Below are 20,218 nucleotides of genomic sequence, written 5' to 3' on the forward strand. Positions count from 1 at the left end.
CTAAACCATACTTTTCGTTTCGCATCCCAGAGTGTCGGTTTTTAACAAAAAAAAATTTTTCGAGATGACACTAGTTCTCGACGTTTCATTCTAAGACATTTGACATCAAAAATTTTTGTTCGAAAACCCCGATTTCCTTTACTCCCCCCTTGGTTGATTTTTCGATTTTCAAAAAACTCAAACTTTGACCGCTTTGCGCCACTCTTCCTTAAGTCCGATTGAGCTGATATTTTGCATAGGGTGTTTTTTCGAGGTGGTGAACTTTTTTTATGGGGTAACTTTTTGAATCTCGAGATGACCATTTTCATTGGCACCCCAGTGTACACTGTATCGAACTCCAATCGCGACGGCGGAGGTCTTATATTGCTGCACAAACTCGCCTCTCGCTTGAGTAAATGCTGTACCAGTATGGGTAAATACCACTACTAATGATACCAACGTGGGTGGGAAATATATGGGAAAATTAGATTACTTCTTCCAATTTTCGTTAAATTTAAACAATTTACGTATTAGGGAATCATTTTAAAAACATCTTTTAGAATTTACGATTCGATTGGTATTCAAATCAAGAAAATTTGTTTGTTTGTTTGTTTGTTGTCATTAACGTTAACTTTATTTCATGAAAACGTTACCTGTTTTCATTGATTTGATGTCCTTACTGAAAGACGTAGTCCTACATCGAAAATGTTTCTCTTCGTGTGAAAAATAATTTGAACTCGGTGGGAAGCAGTGGATATCAAGCCTGTACTAAGAGAAAATTGTACGGTATTATGTCCAAGGCACTACTGCATTATTTGACGTAGGACTAGAAAAATATTTTATCGAATTCACTTGTTTATCACTTGATTTACTCGATATTGTTTTAAAACGGATCGAAATTTTAGAAATAACTCTTCAGTAGAATGTTTTGGTGGCCCTGAAAAGAGCCGATGGTTTGTGTGAATTTTTAGAAGCAGTTGAAGATGGTCTATTGATGATTCATTCTTGCCCTCGCGAGAACAATACATAAGCGGGCCATATGTGGCAATTTGTTCACTATTGTTTTATGCATTGCACTGGGTATTCGCGAACTCTATCGTAACGGTTTTTTTCGCAGTTAGAACATAATCGGTCACAGGCATTATATTTAGTTCCACTGGTACTGTCATTTCACATTTCTAAAGGTGTGTTTCCACTGTGGAATTAAATACATTTTTAGAAGTAAAAAACTTAAAAGTGTTTCCATGTTTTTTTATATTTTCCTCAAAAATGCATTATATACTTGATTTATTCAATCAAATCAAAGCTCTCAAACTGCTCTGCAATTCGTTCGTTGACACCACACTGTTATCTCTCTCACTTCCGCTTGAAACTATTTTTTAAACACGAATTCCATTCCACTGTGCCCATGCTGGAATATGACGTGTTTGAAATGAAATTGCAGCAGAAGTAAAAGCTACAGCGTGGTGTAAAAAACGAATTGTAGAACGGAGCTTTTATTTGGTTGATAGGAATAATCATGTTCATCATGCATTTTTGGAATAAAATTAATAGACATAAAAACACTAACTTTTAAGTTTTTTACTCCTTGAAAACGGTACTTAATTCCCATAATTGGAATGTTATAACTTAATTCCGTATCCAAATTTTGTCATCTTTTAAATGAAAGTCACATAATCATTCTAAGTATCCCACTTTTTTAATATGAGTCAGTTGAGGGTGAACAGTCGTGGATGATCCACGTAAAGTCAGCGGAAAATATCAAATATCATATTATACATGCAATTTTTCGCATTAGTTATTCATTCGTACTTGTGGAATACGAGTGTAAATATAATAGTACAGTAAATTAGTTTCAGCAATGTCGCCCATGACTGCGTTGACGGTTTTTCACAATCACCTTCGTATTCTCAAAGTGGCGGAAGGACGCCTTTCTCATAAATTTTCTCCCACATACTAGGGGTAATTATAGTCCCAATGTAAACAGAAACGCGAAATGTTGCCTATAATAGTCACAAGCTACGTGAGCAATAAGCGAGCGTTAAACGATCAGTTCGCCAGCAATTAAGCTGTCGGGTTAATTGCACTTCATTTCTAGCTCAGCTTCTAGTTTACACATTTCTAAGAATAGTTTTCAAAGAGGTAATGATCGAGAAAATAGTTCCAATTCCTAATAATGAGTGAAAGGATAACTAAGTGTGTGCTAATGCACATATATAGATTGGTCTTTTACTTTCAAAAAATCAATCGGAATTCATGAATTATCCTAACCTCGCAACGATTTTTTTTCCCGAAGGGTCACAACAAATCAACCCTAATAGCGCACCTCGTTACATGTTGACAGCATATTTTTCCACAAATGATAATCATCACGTTAGGCGAATTTCCGCTCTGAAATTAGTGGAACCCCTTGCTTCTAGTCTGGCAGCAACAAGGTCGGTTGTGCTTTCGGTGACTGGGACCCCTTTTAACCTGAATTAAACTAATTAGCTAGAAAAAAAATTAATAACCACGTGACATGGAACACGAGACCACGGTGTTCGACTCAACAAATCAACGCGTGGCTGTTGGTGAAATATGGGTTAACTGGCAGAGATTGGCGCTGAAAGTCTAAACGAGCTCGGGAAGGTTTACAACGATAGTTGAGATGAACAAAAAGTGCCACTCGAAGTTTCGGAGGAAACACGGAGTCACTCACCGCACGTTTAAATTTGAAATGTTTCGCTCTCAATGCAATGCTCAAGTCACGAAATAATTCACTGCAGCTGAGAGAACGCAGTCGGGATCAAAACGAATGAATCACGGCAGCGGCGATCGTGAAACCTGCCCGTCGGTGCTTAAGTCAATTACGACGTAATAATAATGGGGTGCTTAGCCGTGAGTGGGCAATTTTTCGGTCTCCGGTGATCTGCAGTCGAGCTCAAAAGGGGGAGAGAAAGAGAACAAAATACGCTCGTTATGCGCATGCCGTATGTGTGATTGGAACTAGGAGTGGAAGCTGGTTAAGAGGGATTCTATGCATAATTTATGCGCACAAGAATCGGAAAGACTCGCGTCCACGGTTTGGGACTGTGCTTAAAACTGTCGCGCAAAAGATGGATTGATTGAGTAATGGGAGTTGACTGCTATGAAGACATATTGTTGGCTCGTTTGCATTGAATGCACCTTTCGGAGGGTCCAGCGCTGCACGCAAACACGATGAATACAATAATGTGCTTGGGCAAACAGTTGGTGTTGAGTGAATTTTAGAGAAAGAAAAAATATGTCCTATGTATTTTTGTTAGAATCATGAGCCCTGAACACTAATTCTTTGATGTATAATATTGCCAATCAATCACCACACTGTGTCTTTGCACTGTGAATTACTTCGCCTTTTCGGAATTGAGAATTCGTAGGAAAATAATATGTTTGAGATCAATTGGGGTAAGTGGAGGTGATCTGGATATCCCCTTTATCTCGAAAAGTACGGTTGAACTTCGATTTTTCATAATGTCATCTCCTTTTATTGTTGAACCGTGTGTACCTAACGTGAAAAACTTTAATCAGGTGGAGGGAAACGATAGTATGAACAAAGCTAATACAGGGCGGAATCGATTATATATTGGGTTGGGGAAAAAGAAATGTCGTATATTGTCAATATATGGCAACACTTAAACATATCTTGTGTTGTACTTATCGCATCGGGTCATACTATACGGCTATTTAAAGACGACAATCTGTGCTACAAGTGTCGTTTTGACAGTGTTGTGATTGTCCTTTGAATTCTCAAGTTATAGCGCGTCAAAGATGGAGTCCACCAAGCAAGAAATTCGCCATATTTTACGTTTTTACTACCTGCGAGGTAAAACTGCAACGAAGGCGGCCGAAAAAAATCGTGTAGTTTATGGACCAGATATTGTAACGATTCGCACAGCGCAGTGTTGGTTTGATCGATTTCGTTCTGGTGTAGTGGCTGTCGAAGATACACCCAAACCATCGCCAAGCCCGGATTGACGGCCAGGAAGGTTTTGCTGTGTGTTTTGTGGGATTGGAAGGGAATCATCCACTATGAGCTGCTCAACTATGGTCAGACCCTCAACTCGGTTCTCTACTGTGAGCAGCTTGACCGTTTGAAGCAGGCGATTGACCAGAAAGGCCAGAAACGATCAATAGGAATGGTGTTGTTTTCCACCAGGACAACGCTCGGCCTCATACATCTTCGATGACCCGCCAGAAGCTACGGGAGCTCGGATGGGATGTCCTATTGCACCCACCGTATAGTCTGGACCTGGCTCCATGTGATTATCGTCTCTTCCGGTCCATGCAAAACGCTCTTGGTGTTACTAAGTTGGCTTCAAAAGAGGCTTGCGAAAACTGGCTTTCTGATTTTTTTGCAAATAAGAAGGGGGGGGGAGGGGGGGGATGGGGCGGTATAATGGTGTTGCCTTCTAAATGGCAACAAGTTTGCGAACAAATCGATCAGAAATACGACATTTATTCTTCCCCAACCCTATATAATCTCCAGTTTCTTTTAACTGTATAGAATCGACTCAAAAAAATATTATTGTTTTTTATATACTTATTTTTTGTTTTTTGAATAAAAAAAGAATTGAATTTTTGATTCATCCTCTTGAAGTCAGAAAAAAAAACTTTGTCATATGAAACAATAAAAATATCCAGAATCTTTCAGGTGGAACCAGAGGATCTTATTTGATGGAAAAAATCCTTTTACGCTTGTGTAGCAACTTCAACAATGACAGAGTTATGGAACTTCTTTTTTGTCTCGGACTCTATTTTCCTAAGATTGACTATACTTCAAAAAGTACTTTACGTAGGACGATTCTGTTGCTTCCATTTGGAACATGAGAAAATTTAGCACAATATACGGTTAGGAAACATTTAATTAAGTGTACTTAAATAAGGTTTGGGAACTTTAAAACTTAAATGTCAATGGTTTTCAAATTGTTATTATTGAGTTTATCCCACAAATACATAATAGATTTGATTGTTTCTATCAATCAAATTAAATATCTTTAACCGCTCTATATATTTTTTTTACATCCAACTTCTATCTTCTTTAATTTGGCTGCAATTTGATTATAAACAATTCCTGTTGAGCCTTCAATAAAAATCCTCAAAAATAACGACTTTTACTCTACTGTACTTATAATAGTCAATTAACTATCACTTTTACGTTAAAATCTCATTTTTCATGCTATATATAATCGAGTCTGAAATTGTATATAATCGAATCATATATAATCAAGTCAGTATAAAATAGAGTCTGTATATAATCGAGTCCGACCTGTACTTTTATTGTAGAAAATTTCAAGATTTTCGATCGTGGTTTTGAGATTTTTTCCCGCTGATCAAGTGAACTTTTCGTGTATTGTCCAATAATGTTCTGTTCGCCTACAGAAGAGGAACTATTTGATGCAGCGAAACTGATAACAATAAATGAAATAAATTGCATTTTGATTTTCGCATGCTGTGTGGGGTGAAACGAGAAATAGTGCTTTGGCGAGCGAGCGAGGACATTCTACATTGGCTTTACAAATATAGCTAAATGGATTTCCGGTTTAGTCATTGTTTTTAAGGTACTTTCACATAATGGTCATTCGTCCTTTAGATAGATTCCCGAGTGGACACCCGTTTATATACAGATGTGTGTTTTCAATAGTCTGTTGTCTAAACTATTTTTAAGCTATTTAAACAAGTTTATCGGGTCAATAAGCAGAAAGCATATATTTCTTTCGATCATTTTATACCATACCTCTTCGTTGAGTAGGAAAAGAATTTTCAATGCTCAAAGTAGGAATTGATTCCTCCTAAATGTCCAGCTGCGCATTGTGGTTTCTTTGATATGGTGAAATGTCCCCAACACCATATCAAACATTTCGTATTCTCCACTATGACATCCATAGTCAATGTCACCTATCTGTATCTACTTATCATCGATACTTCGGTTTTCGCTAAACGCTCCGTTCAGTCCGGCTGCAGAAAAGAAATGGGATTGGGAGAGAGGATCATAATGCAAAAATGTGCGAGCGTGACCATGCTCATGTCACATCGCAATCACTATTAAATGGGTTTCCTTTTACTTTACTCAAATAATATTTTTATTATGTATTTTCATGTATTAAAATATTTGTGTTTTTCGTAAGTGATACAAAATCATTCCCTTCTCAACTTTGATATATGTTGTTACTGAACCAAGTTTCGCTATAATTTTGCTTAAAATTGTATATTTAGTTTTTTTTTGACGTAGGACTACCGCAACCGGAAGATATTGGGGGTAAAATGAAAATCTAGGCACAGGACATGTAAGAAAAAATGAAAATTTCGAACGCTTATAACTCGAACATTTCTTAATAGATCGCAAAAGATGATTGCATCAATTGATGGGAGATATTTCTACGCATCTATCACAACAAATAACATTTCATTTTTCATAAGATAAACAATTGAATAATTGTGAAATATCAAGCACTGTCCAAATGTACTATGTGTCACGTTTTGATTGGTCCAATCTGTGCCTCTCAAATGGTTCCAACCTAAAGGAGCAACCTGAGTAACAGCGTAATGTAATTTGAATACAAGCAAATAATTGTATTGTAAGCCACTCCCCATGTGATTCTACCACCAGTCAAATCAAATAAATTTAGCAGTTACATTCCGAAAAACTAACCCTGAAGCACTCTGGCGACACAGCTGAATCGATGGATTGTGCGCGTATGTATACCAGTTCGTACTGATCAAGAAACCGATCAAACTATTGGATGGTGAAAAGTTACAGTTTGCGGGGGCTTCAAGGCCACTGTTCCTCGATTATCATCAGCAACGACCAACGGACAACGGACACCCGTAACCCATCGCTTTCGTGTAATCGATCCAGCATACTGTTATGATATTGATGCGAAATTGCGAGTAACTTGTGTTCTGTCAAAGAACGGGGAACGGTTATCAAATTTACCAGCAACGCAGCGAAGGTACGGAGAGCTTGAGCTTGGGTAGACTGTACAGTTCGTAGTTGCTCTTCGTGATTGACCTGAACCAACCAAATTGCACAAAGAACACACAGAATGACGCTTTAAACGCGTCATTCATACAATACATATGAGGGGCTTAGAATGCAAGGGGTGTAAGTGACTTGATCGATTTCTCTTCATCAACATTTTCTTCAGTTAATAACTCAACTGCAAAAACGTTCCAATTTGATTTTGCTATAGAATCCGATAGATGAGGTTCTGACCCATCTTCCGCATTGTCAAATACAGCTGGGAATGTATTTGCAGCTAAGTTATGACCAAAAGAGAAAGTCGATGTAGAGAAATCGATCAAATCACTTACACCCCATTCATTCTAAGCCCCTCATATAATAGCGGCTCGAATAAACTCTTTACGATATCTTCTTCTTCTTCTTCTTCTTCAATGACACTAACGTTCCTAGAGGAACTTCGCCGTCTCAACGTAGTATTACTTGCGTCATTTTTATTTGTACTTAGTTGAGATTTCTATGCCAAATAACACGCCTTGAATGCATTCTGAGTGGCAAGCTCTAGAATACGCGTGATCACAGTGAAAGTCGGAGGAAATTTCTTTGACGAAAAATTCTCCCGACCAGAACGGGAATCGAACCCGAACACCCGGCATGTTAGTTATGACGCTAACCACTCGGCCAAGGGAGCACCTTTACGATATACTTTCTCTGATAATAACAGTAACAAAACTTTGCATCAAAATCGGCTCAGTAACGACACGGTGAGCGCAATCTAAAGATTCGTGGGAAACCTCGAGACTTTTAACTAATACTGTCTAAGTCTAAGTTAAGCAAGAGTATACATAAGCTTGATGGATGGATAAGCTGAGGATTGAGTAATAAATTTTATGCTAATAAAACATATTTTTCATTGCACCAAACGTTATCATGGTACAGATTTCGGTAAAGATTTTTGAAGAAAAAAATTGTATTAATTCTAATGTTAATGAAGTAGAGAACCGAATACTCGCGGTTTGCTCGAGTTTAGAAGGGTGACATTTTGTCTCAGGAAAAGGATGGGATATAAGGATATGTTGACAATGTTCACACTCACATTAGCACTCACATTCATCATACTCAATTCTTAAGCCTATCTTATATCTAATATGTATTTACATTTCACCTTATTCTATTGTTAGTAAGAAGGGATTTGATTTCTCGCGAAGGAAAAGGAAAAGGAGAATATAAGGATATAAGGACAATCACAAACGAAGATCGATAGCTTTTAGGAAGACATATATTTGGGACATGTAATCAAGGTCTAACCGAGCCAACACATTTCTCACCGGCACATTGGGCTGCCTTCCTCTAGCCCGAAGAGAGTTTTCTAAATTCGATCTGGCAACAAGATACTCCTCGCACGACCAAACAACGTGTTCGATGTCGTGGTAACCTTGGCCACAAGCACATATATTGCCATCGGCAAGATTAAAACGAAAGAGTAGCGTGTCTAACGAACAGTGATTGGACATGAGTCGAGAGAAGGTGCGAATAAAGTCCCGACTCAAGTCCAGACTTTTGAACCATGGTTTGAGGCTAACCTTAGGGATAATCGAGTGAAGCCACCGACCCAATTCATCTTCGTTCCACTTACGTTGCCAGTTAGCGATGGTATTTTTACGGACTAAAGAATAAAATTCATTGAAAGCGATTTGACGCTGATAAATATCGCCTTCAATTGCACCTACCTTTGTCAATAAGTCAGCCCTCTCATTACCCGGAATTGAGCAATGTGAAGGGACCCAGTCAAAGGTAATGACATAACAGCGTCTGGTTAAAGCACTCAAAATTTCTCGTATTTTCTCAAGGAAGTACGGCAAGTGCTTTTCCGGCCTCACTGAACGGATAGCTTCGACAGAGCTAAGACTATCCGTTACAATGTAATAGTGTTCAACAGGTCGTGAGGTGACGCTGTCCAGCGCCCAGTGTATTGCTGCCAATTCAGCAATATACACTGAGCAAGGATTCTGAAGACTGTGGGAGGTGCTAAAAAATTCGTTGAACACTCCAAATCCTGTGGAATCATTCATAGAGGACCCATCAGTAAAGTACATATTATCACAATTGACACGCCCATACTTTGCATTGAAGATCGTAGGAACGATCCCCGATCGATGATAATCTGGAATTCCATGGATTTTCTCCTTCATGAACAGATCAAAATGTACAGAGGAATTGATGTGGTCAGGAAAACAAACACGGTTGGGAGTATACGAAGAAGGATCAACCTGTATGGAGATGAATTCATGATATGAGCTCATGAATCCTGAATGAAAATTTAGCTCGATAAGCTGCTCAAAATTTCCGATCACCAATGGGTTCATAACCTTACACCGGATAAGGAACCGAAGAGATAATAAATTGAAGCGATCTTTTAGTGGGATTACGCCTGCCAAAACCTCGAGACTCATGGTATGCGTTGAGGGCATACATCCCAACGCAATACGAAGACAAAGATACTGAATTCGCTCGAGTTTAATGAGATGTGTTTTGGCAGCTGATTGAAAACAGAAACTGCCATACTCCATCACTGAGAGAATAGTTGTTCGATACAACATTATATGATCTTCGGGATGGGCTCCCCACCAGGTGCCGGTAATTGTACGGAGAAAGTTTATTCTTTGTTGGCATTTTTTACTCAAATACCTAATATGGCCCCCCCAAGTATATTTGGAGTCGAACCAGACCCCAAGATACTTGAATGACATAGCATGAGTGATCGGTTTACCCAAAAGTTGAAGCTTTGGTTTTGCTGGTCTATGCTTCCTAGAAAAAACCACCATCTCTGTTTTCTCCGTGGAGAATTCGATCCCTAGCCCAATGGCCCAGGTTGAAAAATTGTTCAATGTATCTTGTAAGGGTCCTTGCAGGTCGGATTCGTTTGATCCTACGACAGACACCACTCCTTCATCTGCAAGTTGTCTTAGGCTGCAATTTTGTATAAGACAATTGTCGATGTCGCTTACATAGAAGTTGTACAAAAGGGGGCTTAAACATGAGCCCTGGGGGAGGCCCATGTAGGAGACCCGACTTACTGCCGAATCCCCGTGAGAAAAATTCAACTGTTTCTCACAAAGCAAGTTATATAACATATTATTCAACAGAGGCGGCAGAACCCGATAGTGTAATTTGTCTGACAAAACCTCTATTGAAACAGAATCAAAGGCCCCAAATTATTAATTGTGATAGACGCGTAGAAATATTTCCTATCAATTGATGCAAACATTTTTCCGATCTGTTAAGAAATGTTCGAGTTATTAGCATTCGAAATACGGGTAGGGTTAGCACACAAATCGGCAGAACAAATGTATGGGAAAAAAGGAAGTTTATCCAGTTATCATGAATTTAAACCGTTTAGAGATTAGCGAATTGTAATGTTTAGCATATCAAACAAATCTTAGAGATTTTCCGATTCGATTGGTATGCAAATCATGAGAATTCGTTCACAGTGAAAATTGTTATTAACGTTAACTTTATTTCATAAAAACGTCACCTGTTTTCTGATTTGGTACCCTTCCTGAAAGACGTAGTTCTTCGTGAAAAGTACAGATTAGGAAGGTTTTTTAGCCTTCTGCTAGGGACGAATGAACTCTCAGAGTTTTAAGTCTCTTTAATTCAACATCATCATCTTCATCATCACCCTTCCGGTACAGATAAAAATTTGACAACACTCCGTAGAACTGTTTTATTCACCTCAGCAGGAAGATTGATTTGACGGATTCATGACGCGCCTAGAATGGCACATTCAACAATTATTGTCACCGAATATGTAGGGTATGCTAAAGTCTTGTCCAGTTAGAATCCGTACGGAAGAAATCATTTATATCTCGGAGATAGAATGACATACAAAAAAGAGTGATCAACCAAAAGAAAGATATATTCTTGCACTTTTACAAAAAAATGTCCTTAAAATTATTTTTCTTCATTTCTGATGAAACTTCTCACTTTTCTGGTGATTCCTCCCATCAAACGTTGCACAGCGGCAGTGTCGACCTCTGTGGCCAGTTTTTTCCAGAATCTGGTCATCCCTGCAGCGTCCCGAGCCATTTTTCCGGTCTTCTTTAGCTTCCGCTTCATAATCGCCCAATATTTTTCAATTGGGCGGAATTGGGGGCAGTTTGGTGGGTTGAACTCCTTCTCGATAAAATCCACCACGTTGTCGCGGTACCACTGGAGAACCTCCCGGCTATAGTGGCAACTCGCTAAGTCAGGCCAAAACTTAACGGGACCATTGTGTGCCTTTATGAAAGGCAACACACGCTCCTTCAGGCACTCTTCCTTGTACAATTTCGAATCCATGGTCTTTGTAGTGATGAAAACCGGCGTCTTCGCACCACAGGTGCATATACCCTGCCAGATCATCATCTTCTTGGCAAATTTGTCCATGAACATGAACTTGAATTTGGCGGGGACATCGCCTCGTGCCGTGGAAAGATAAAATTTTTGTCCCGGAAGTTGGCCGAAGTCCATTTTTACATAAGTTTCGTCATCCTGGAGCAGGCATCCATGGTACTTCGTTAGTACCTGATAATACAACTTACGAGCGCGAGTTTTCGTCACTAGACTCTGCTTCATCGTCCTATTTGGTTGCTTGATTGCTTTGTAGGAATGAAGTCCAGCTCGGTGAATGATTCGTCGAACGGTACTACGAGCGGCACCGTATTTCTGAGCGATATCATGTTCGGACAGTCCAGGGTTTGCTCTGACGGTTCTCAACACCTTCCAATTCAGCTGACGATCGTAGGTTCCGCTTCGACGCTTCTTTTGAACCGCCCGGTCCACGCTGTTCCGCTCGCGGAATCGTCTGAGCACATCACATACGGTAGTTTTAGCGATATCCAACTGTTTCGCGATCTTCGCACCCGACCACGTTGGATTGTCAACGTGGGTGTGCAAGATTAATTTTCTTCTTCTGTCTTCCATGTGGAATAACTCCGGACTTACGGCACGAAAAAATTTGAAACTTTTACCACCAGAAGAGGAAACATTTGTAAACAAACCGCTGTAAAAACTTTCTTGCAGCGGCCACTGACTGTGCCGCTGTAAAATGTGCAACGCGTACGGATTCTAACTGGACAAGACTTTACGTGTTGGGTTACGCTACCCTCTTGTACCATGAAATTTCGTTGCTCAAAAAGCCATTTCATGGTCTCAATGCAATTCATCTGGTCTGACTTCTGGCCAAGACACCTGGTATCGATCTCAGAACACTGTTACTGATTGAAATATTATCCTGAATTATTTTACATAAATATAAGTATGTTTTTTCGATGGAACATACACATTATTCATATCATCCATAACGATGATCAAATCTCCCTACATAAAATATAAATGTTCAACAATCATCTCTTTTATTTTATTATATATTTGGTAGTTTGAAACTTGATACGAGGGTCACTATTTATATTTCGGGAATAGGAACAAAAACAAATAGTTAAGCTGCGAATATATTTTTATTGTTTTTCAAAATACTCACCACGATGATCGATACACTTTTGCATGCGCTTAAACCAATTTTCAAAACATTTATTCCAATCGACACGAGCCTTTTTTTTGAGCGATTGTCAAATTATGTGGGATCCAACGTGAACATAATTTTCGCACAACTAAGTGTTCATGTAAAATCGCATATATGCTGGTGGAACTAATGCTTTGGGATGCCTCAATCTCACAATAGGTTACATGACGATCTTGCTTAATCATTTCGTGCACAGCATCGATGTTTTCTGGCACTACAGTCGATTTTGGACGACCTTCACGAAACTCGTCGGACAGCGAACTACGACCACGATTGAATTCACTATACCAGCGATACAAAGTGGTTTTAGATGGAGCTTCATCGCCAAAAGTCAAATTAAGTTGATTGACGCACTCTTGTTGAGATAATCCACGTCGAAAGTCGTAAAAAATCATCGCACGAAAATGTTCACGATTCAGTTCCATTTTTTTGCCGAGACCAAACTTTCAACTAAATATAAAATAAACAAATAGCGTCCGTATGACAAAATGTTCTGAGTACGTATATCGTCAAAAATGTCAAACTTTACGATGGAACCGTCAGATGGACTCACATGACATCAGTGTTGCCAATTCCCGAAATATAAATATATATATTGTATATATTTATATACAATATAATGTTTAAACATTATTGATTGATATAAAACAAGCATAGTTCTGTGTACAATGTAACTTTTTTTTTGTTTTAGACCGTAATGGTTTGTAAATATAGGGTTGGGGAAAAAGAAATGTCGCATTTCTGATCGAAATTTGACGCTTTATTTAACATACTTAAAATTATCCAATTAAAGTCAAATATGCGCCGTTTTGTTCGCAAACTTGTTGCCATTTAGAAGGCAACTTGATTATCCCCCTCTTATAAAACCCCTCCTCCTTATTTGCAAAAAAACTCAGACAGCCAGTTTCCGCAAGCCTTTTTTGAGGCCAACTTAGTATCACCAAGAGCGTTTTGCATGGACCGGAAGAGACGATAATCACATGGAGCCAGGTCCGGACTATACGGTGGGTGCAATAGGACATCTCATCCGAGCTCCCGTAGCTTCTGGCGGGTCATCACAGATGCCGAGCCGAGCGTTGTCCTGGTGGAAAATAACACCATTCCTATAGATCATATTTGGCCGCTTCTGGTCAATCGCCTGCTTCAAACGGTCAAGCTGCTCACAGTAGAGAACCGAGTTAAGGTCTGACCATAGTTGAGCAGCTCATAGCGGATGATTCCCTTCCAATCCCACAAAACACACAGCAAAAACTTCCTGGCCGTCAATCCGGGCTTGGCGATGTTTTGGGCCGGCTCAACGTGCTTCGACCACAACTTTTTTCACTTTAGGTTGTCGTACGTGATCCACTTTCCATCACCAGTCACCATTTTCTTCAAAAATGGGTCGAGTCCGTTCCGGTTCAGCAGTGCATCGCAGGCGTTGATTCGGTCTAAAAGATTTTTTTGCGTCAAATCGTGAGGCACCCATACATCCAACTTTTTTTGGAATCCAATCTTCTGCAAATGGTTCCAAACGGTTTTATGGTCTATACCCAGTTCCTGACCAATCGAGCGAGTGCTCACATGCCGGCCTACTTGAATGATTTCAACGATTTTATCGACGATTGGTCTACCAGTACGGGGTGTATCTTCGACAGCCACTACCCCAGAACGAAATCGATCAAATCAACGCTGCGCTGTGCAAATCGTTACAGTATCGGGTTCATAAACTACACGAATTTTTTCGGTCGCCCTCGTTGCAGTTTTACCTCGCAGGTAGTAAAAACGTAAAATATGGCGAATTTCTTGCTTGGTGGACTCCATCTTTGACGCGCTATAACTTGAGACTAAAAACAGGAAGTGGGTTATATCTATGGTATAATCGCAATAGTGACGTAGGACTATCGTTGATTTAGTGATCATTTGTTTGAAGTTGAATCTGAATTCATTCTGAATGAATGCATAAATGAATATTTTGCACTTGGTTCAAAAATCACAGAACTAAATGTATTTGGTCGCAGTATTATATGTATAGAAAACCATAAAATAAATTCGTTCGCTTGCATGTAATTTTCAATTCCAAGGGGAACTGGCTGATTATTTTGCAGCAACGACATCTTTCCGGATTCTCCTCGATTCTTCTCGAAATCCACCAGTGGTTAATGCTAACTCGATAACCACCTGTTGATTGCACTTGATTGAAAAATCACACAATTAATTGTATTTGGTCGCAGTATTAAATGGATAGAAAACATTACAATAAACTCTTCCGCTTGGATGTAATTTTCAAGTCCAAGTGGGACTGGCAGATTATTTTACAGCAATGATCACTTCATTCCGGATTCTTCTAGATAACCAGCGAACGTAAAGAGTTGCACGCGTGTATGCGTCTGGCAGTTGCTTCGATACCTCAAGCGGATCCAATTTTCGATGCTGGTACTCTCTCTGTCGTCTTCTCTTTTCCTTCTGATGGATCGGCATTTTTGCCCTCACTCACAGTTCCAAACAAACTGCATGTCTTTCAGGTCAGGTCAGGCCAGGTAATGAATCCCTCGATCCCTCGCCGTCCAGCTCGTCCAGCACGTTCAGCTCGTTCAATTACGATGTTGTCTTGTCGATGTCCTCACGAAAAATGAATACGTTTCACCACCAGAATATCGCTTAAGTATGCTTTTTGTGCGTGATTGAATCGAGAGAAGGTGTGGTTTACGATGGCAATTTGAAAGGCAAACTAGAGGGGAATGAACTCTCTGAGTTTGAAACTTTCGGCAACTGAGCAATAATCAATTGAAAATTATATAATTTTCCCGATGTGAAACATTTTCCGTTGCGCGCGCATACAATATTGGATACGGAAATTTTCTACTTATGGGGGAGAATAATTTTCAGAAGCTCTCCTGCTAATTACACTTGATTGAAAAATTACAAAATCAAATGTATTTGGTCACTGTGTTATATTGTTAGAAAACTTTAAAATAGACTCTTTCGCATGAATGTATTTTTCAATCCCCAGGGAACTGGCAGATTAATGTTCAGCAACGATTAGATTTTTACAGATTTTCCGTTATACTCGAAACCCACCAGTGGTTAATGCTAACTCGATAACCACCTGTTAATAGCACTTGATTGAAAAATATTTGGTAGTTGATTATATGGTTAGAAAACATTAAAATAAACTGAAAAATATTTGGTAGTTTATTATATGGTTAGAAAACATTAAAATAAACTCTTTCGCATGAATGTATTTTTCAGTTCCCAGGGGAACTGACAGATTATTTTCCAGCAACGATTGGATCTTTCCGGAATTTTCTCGATGCTGAATGGCATCCAAACGAAAATAATTCCGCGCGTGTATGTGTGTGTGTGGCGGCTGCTTCGATGTCTTCCCGGGGAACAGTTTCTCGACGCTGATACTCTCTTGGTCACCTTCTCTTCTCCTTCTGATCGATCGGCTCTTCTGCCCTCACTCACAGTTCCAAACAAACTGCATGTCTTTCAGGTCAGGTCAGGCCAGGTAATGAATCCCTCGATCCCTCGATCCCTCGCCGTCCAGCTCGTCCAGCACGTTCAGCTCGTTCAATTACGATGCTGCCTTATCGATGTCCTCACGAAAAATAAATGCATTTCACCACCAGAATATCGCTTAAGTATGCTTTTTGTACGTGATTGAATGGAGAGAAGGTGTGGTTTACGATGGCAATTCGGAAGGCAAACTAGAGGGGAATGAACTCTCTGAGTTTGAAACTTTCGGCAACTGAGCATTAATCAATTGAAAATTATATAATTTTCACTATGCGAAACATTTTTCGTTGCGCGCGCATACAATATTGGATACGAAAATTTTACTTTTACTTATGGGGAAGAATAATTTTCAGAAGCTTTCCTGTTAATTGCGATTGATTGAAAAACCACAAAACCAAATGTATGTGGTTGCAGTGTTATATGGATAGAAAACATTACAATAAACTCTTTCGCATCAATGTATTTTTCAATTCCCAGGGGAACTGGTAGAGTATTTTTCAGCAACGATTAGTTCTTTCCTGATTTTCCTCGATACTCTAAGCCCACCAGTGGTTAATACTAACTCGATAACCACCTGTTAATAGCACTTAATTAAAAAATATTTGGTCGCAGTGTTACATGGATAGAAAACATTAAAATGAACTCTTTCGCATCAATGTATTTCTCAATTCCCAGGGGAACTGGCAGATTATTTTTCAGCAACGATTAGATTTTTCCAGATTTTCCTCGATACTCGAAGCCCACCAGTGGTTAATGCTAACTCGATAACCACCTGCTAATAGTACTTGATTGAAAAATATTTAGTCGCAGTGTTACATGGATAGAAAACATTAAAATGAACTCTTTCGCATGAATGTATTTTTCAGTAACGATTGGATCTTTCCGGAATTTTCTCGATGCTAAATGGCATCCAAACGAAGAGTTCCGCGCGTGTATGTATGTGTGTGGCGGCTGCTCCGATCTCTTCCCGGGGAACCGTTTGTGGCATCACTCTCCTCCTGATGGATTCTCCTCTGGCCTAAGGTGCACAAACAGGCTCTTGGTGACACCGTTCATCAGCGCTTTCATGATAAACGAAGAGCTTCACCACAATAGCGACAACATGCTCCAATCGCTGTTCAATTATAACTGAGTGGACTTCCAAGCGGCGCTCGCTTATATACCGATTGATGATTTCAATAGCCTGTTTTGAAAGCAATTTTAAGACTATTGAAACAAGTTTTTGGATCAAAAAGTAACAAGTATATAACGCGTAGACATTTTATCTTTCGAATGAAGTGTTTATCATACCGGTTCGTTCAGTTGTTTAGGAGCTATTAACGCTCAAAATCTCGGTCTCCGGCGTAACGCTTTCGTTTTCGAAACTTTGATTTTACACCCCGGTATAGAAATGAAAGACGTAGTCCTACGTCAAAAGACAATCACAACACTGTCAAAACGACACTTGTAGCACAGATTGTCGTCTTTAAATAGCCGTATAGTATGACCCGATGCGATAAGTACAACAAGATATGTTTAAGTGTTGCCACATATTGACAATATACGACATTTCTTTTTCCCCAACCCAATATTAGGCGATTTGCTTAGGGGGTCCAAATTAACCCCACTTACCCCACAAATAAGAAAAAGAATTGGGTGGTTTACAAATTGATATTGAATGAATAGGACAATTATATTGTTTAAAAACATGCATAATTTGACCTACATCTAGATCTCCTGCAGTAATTGATCCAAAAGGTTGCAAACGTTCGCGGATCAAAAGCAACTTTCAACTCACGTGCAAGCGATGCAAAAACTTCATTCACACGTTTTTTTGCCGATTTGTTTGTTTACGAACAACTGCAAGATAGAGATCTGATCGAAACAACGTTAACAGCACCGTTTGGGTCACGCAGCTTTCGATGAATGTCTAGCCGTTTGCAGAGAAACTTGCTCACCACGGGATTTATCCCTGGCGTCGAGTATGCAAGTTGGGGGCTAAATTTACGACCAATTGTATTCTAGATTTTTGATTAAAAATAATTAAAATACACAACATTACTCAATACCTGTTTTTTTTCCCTCTCCTAGAACCAGCGCATTGCAATTCTTCTGATGGTTTGCGCCATAAGCCCAACCACCTTTGCCAAAGCGGCCAAACAAAAGCGCCTGTTGCAGGACCTCTCGGGACCCGTGCTGTCCGTTGCTGCTGGACCGACCACATATTATCACCCAGCCGGGTTACAGCCACAAGGTTATTTTGCCAAACCACTGCCAACCCCTGCGACATCTTACCTCCCGAAATCCTCCTTGGGCAATATCTACAAGAACTATTTCGAATATTCCAACTACGGCTCCCCATTCCAGTTCATTAGCGGTAACAACCTAGGATTACACGACGAAGAAACCTACATCGCCGACGGGCGCATCCTGAAGCAATACGCCGTCATGGAACACCACCCGGAGGAAGTGGAACGCAATCGATTGCTTGAATTGAGCCACAGTCGGCCATCGCCTGCCTTCGCAAGCCCCAATTTTGATTCCCTGTTCGATTCACTCACGCTGGTTTATCCCACCACTACCGTTGGGATCAACCCTCGGTTTGGAATACCCATCAAGGAACGATCGCCCCTTCTCACCACGAACCATGGACCCATTGCACTCGGGTCCGGCTCTCTTGGATACATCATAGGTCCGAACGGTGTATCCATCGGGTCGGGATCACTGGGCTACATTAGCCACCAGCAGCACCGGGAAACACTCGCCGACATTCTGTCCCGAAGAAATCGAAAATTGAGCCCAGGACCGCTGCACTTTGGTCACGCTCATGATTAATACCCGCGGGGCGCGATACCGGTAGAGGCTGTTCCAAGGAGGCTCGAAAAAAAACGGCCAATTGTGTCGTAGGCGTAGAAGAAAATGCATTTTACGGATCGTAGGTAATTTTAATAGAACGAAATGTGTTTAGTTACCATGATGAGTAGAATATATGCACTGCAGGATATGATCCCAGTTTAGGTATTTTATCATTTTTTTAAATTTTTTTACTTCGGGAATTGTTTATGTTCTTTTAAGAAAATCTAATTGTTTTATTCGATACGTGACATAAAATAATTTGGTATATTAACGAAAATTTATAAGCATTTATGCCGCTTGTTATCACAAGTTCACAGGTAGATGTTTCTAGTTTGCTTAGGGTTCGAAGGAACAAAAATCGTTGTTGATCTCCACTCAGCGCTAAGTTTACGTTAGCAGCTTTGTGTGACAACTTGGAGTAGCGTGACGGTGTTCGAAGTGAAGAGATGAAGTATTAAATTTGTACATCTTGTAAATAATGTTATTAATAAATATCATTTAAACTGAGTAGTTGTTTTAATTTGAATGTAATCGCTACTAAGACATGTCCCGATGACATTATCCCAGAATAAAAATTGGTTGAAATTGGTATTTTTTCCTTTTATTCAATCACTTTACATTGATACACTGATCAGGGGCGAAATAATCTTCGGCCTTACTGATAATAAAGCAATACGAGAAACTGGAATTATTTTAGACTTTTTTGTTGCATGATGAAGAACCAATCAAACAACTGAAACACTGATTATATATTATTTTACAAATCTAATAAAGGATGAGTCGATAGTTATTGTGATACTTCAATACTGCGTAACTTTTTTTCATACCTGAACGAAATTGAACAAATTTTCACCAGTTTCTTTTTAGACTGTTTGTTTGCATCCGCTCAGTTTTGCAGTTGCCATACAAATAAAACACAAATTACAGGGGGCACACAAACACAAACTTCTGCATAACTCGAGAACTAATCAAGCACAATTTGGGATGTGAGGGGTTTTGGGTATGAGAAATGTTTCTATGATGGTATGACACCCCTCCCTCCTCTGGAATGGAGAGGGGGTCCTAAAAAAATATTACACATATTTCAACCAAAAATATTCCAGCCAAACATGACAATTGAAAATTTTCGGAAAACTCTGAAGGAAAAAGCGAAAATTTGGAAAATTAAATTCTCATATGTTTTACGCACGATGAAACGCACTCCTATATCTTATTCTATCTATACCAATAAAAAAGTATCCGCCGAATGTGTTGATAAGAGCAGAACTCGAGGAAGGAATTGTCCGATTTAGGGCTGTCTTTATTCTATCATATCTTCTGTATAAAACATTTATTCCATGTAACGGAGAAACATCTTATTTGGA

General features: G+C 39.5%; 1 protein-coding gene across 1 annotated transcript in view; it reads left to right on the top strand.

Moving 5' to 3' along the window:
• LOC129776325 (uncharacterized) overlaps positions 1-19,313 on the top strand; it is a 42,998-nt gene extending 23,685 nt beyond the window's left edge. Inside the window, exon 2 of the mRNA XM_055781905.1 lies at positions 18,090-19,313. Within this exon, the coding sequence (XP_055637880.1) occupies positions 18,090-18,833 (744 nt within the window). The 3' untranslated portion in view covers positions 18,834-19,313. The remainder of the gene's footprint in view (positions 1-18,089) is intronic.
• The last annotated feature ends 905 nt before the right edge of the window (positions 19,314-20,218 follow it).

Source organism: Toxorhynchites rutilus, chromosome 3 (assembly GCF_029784135.1).
Source record: "Toxorhynchites rutilus septentrionalis strain SRP chromosome 3, ASM2978413v1, whole genome shotgun sequence".
In the NCBI taxonomy this organism is placed as follows: domain Eukaryota; kingdom Metazoa; phylum Arthropoda; class Insecta; order Diptera; family Culicidae; genus Toxorhynchites; species Toxorhynchites rutilus.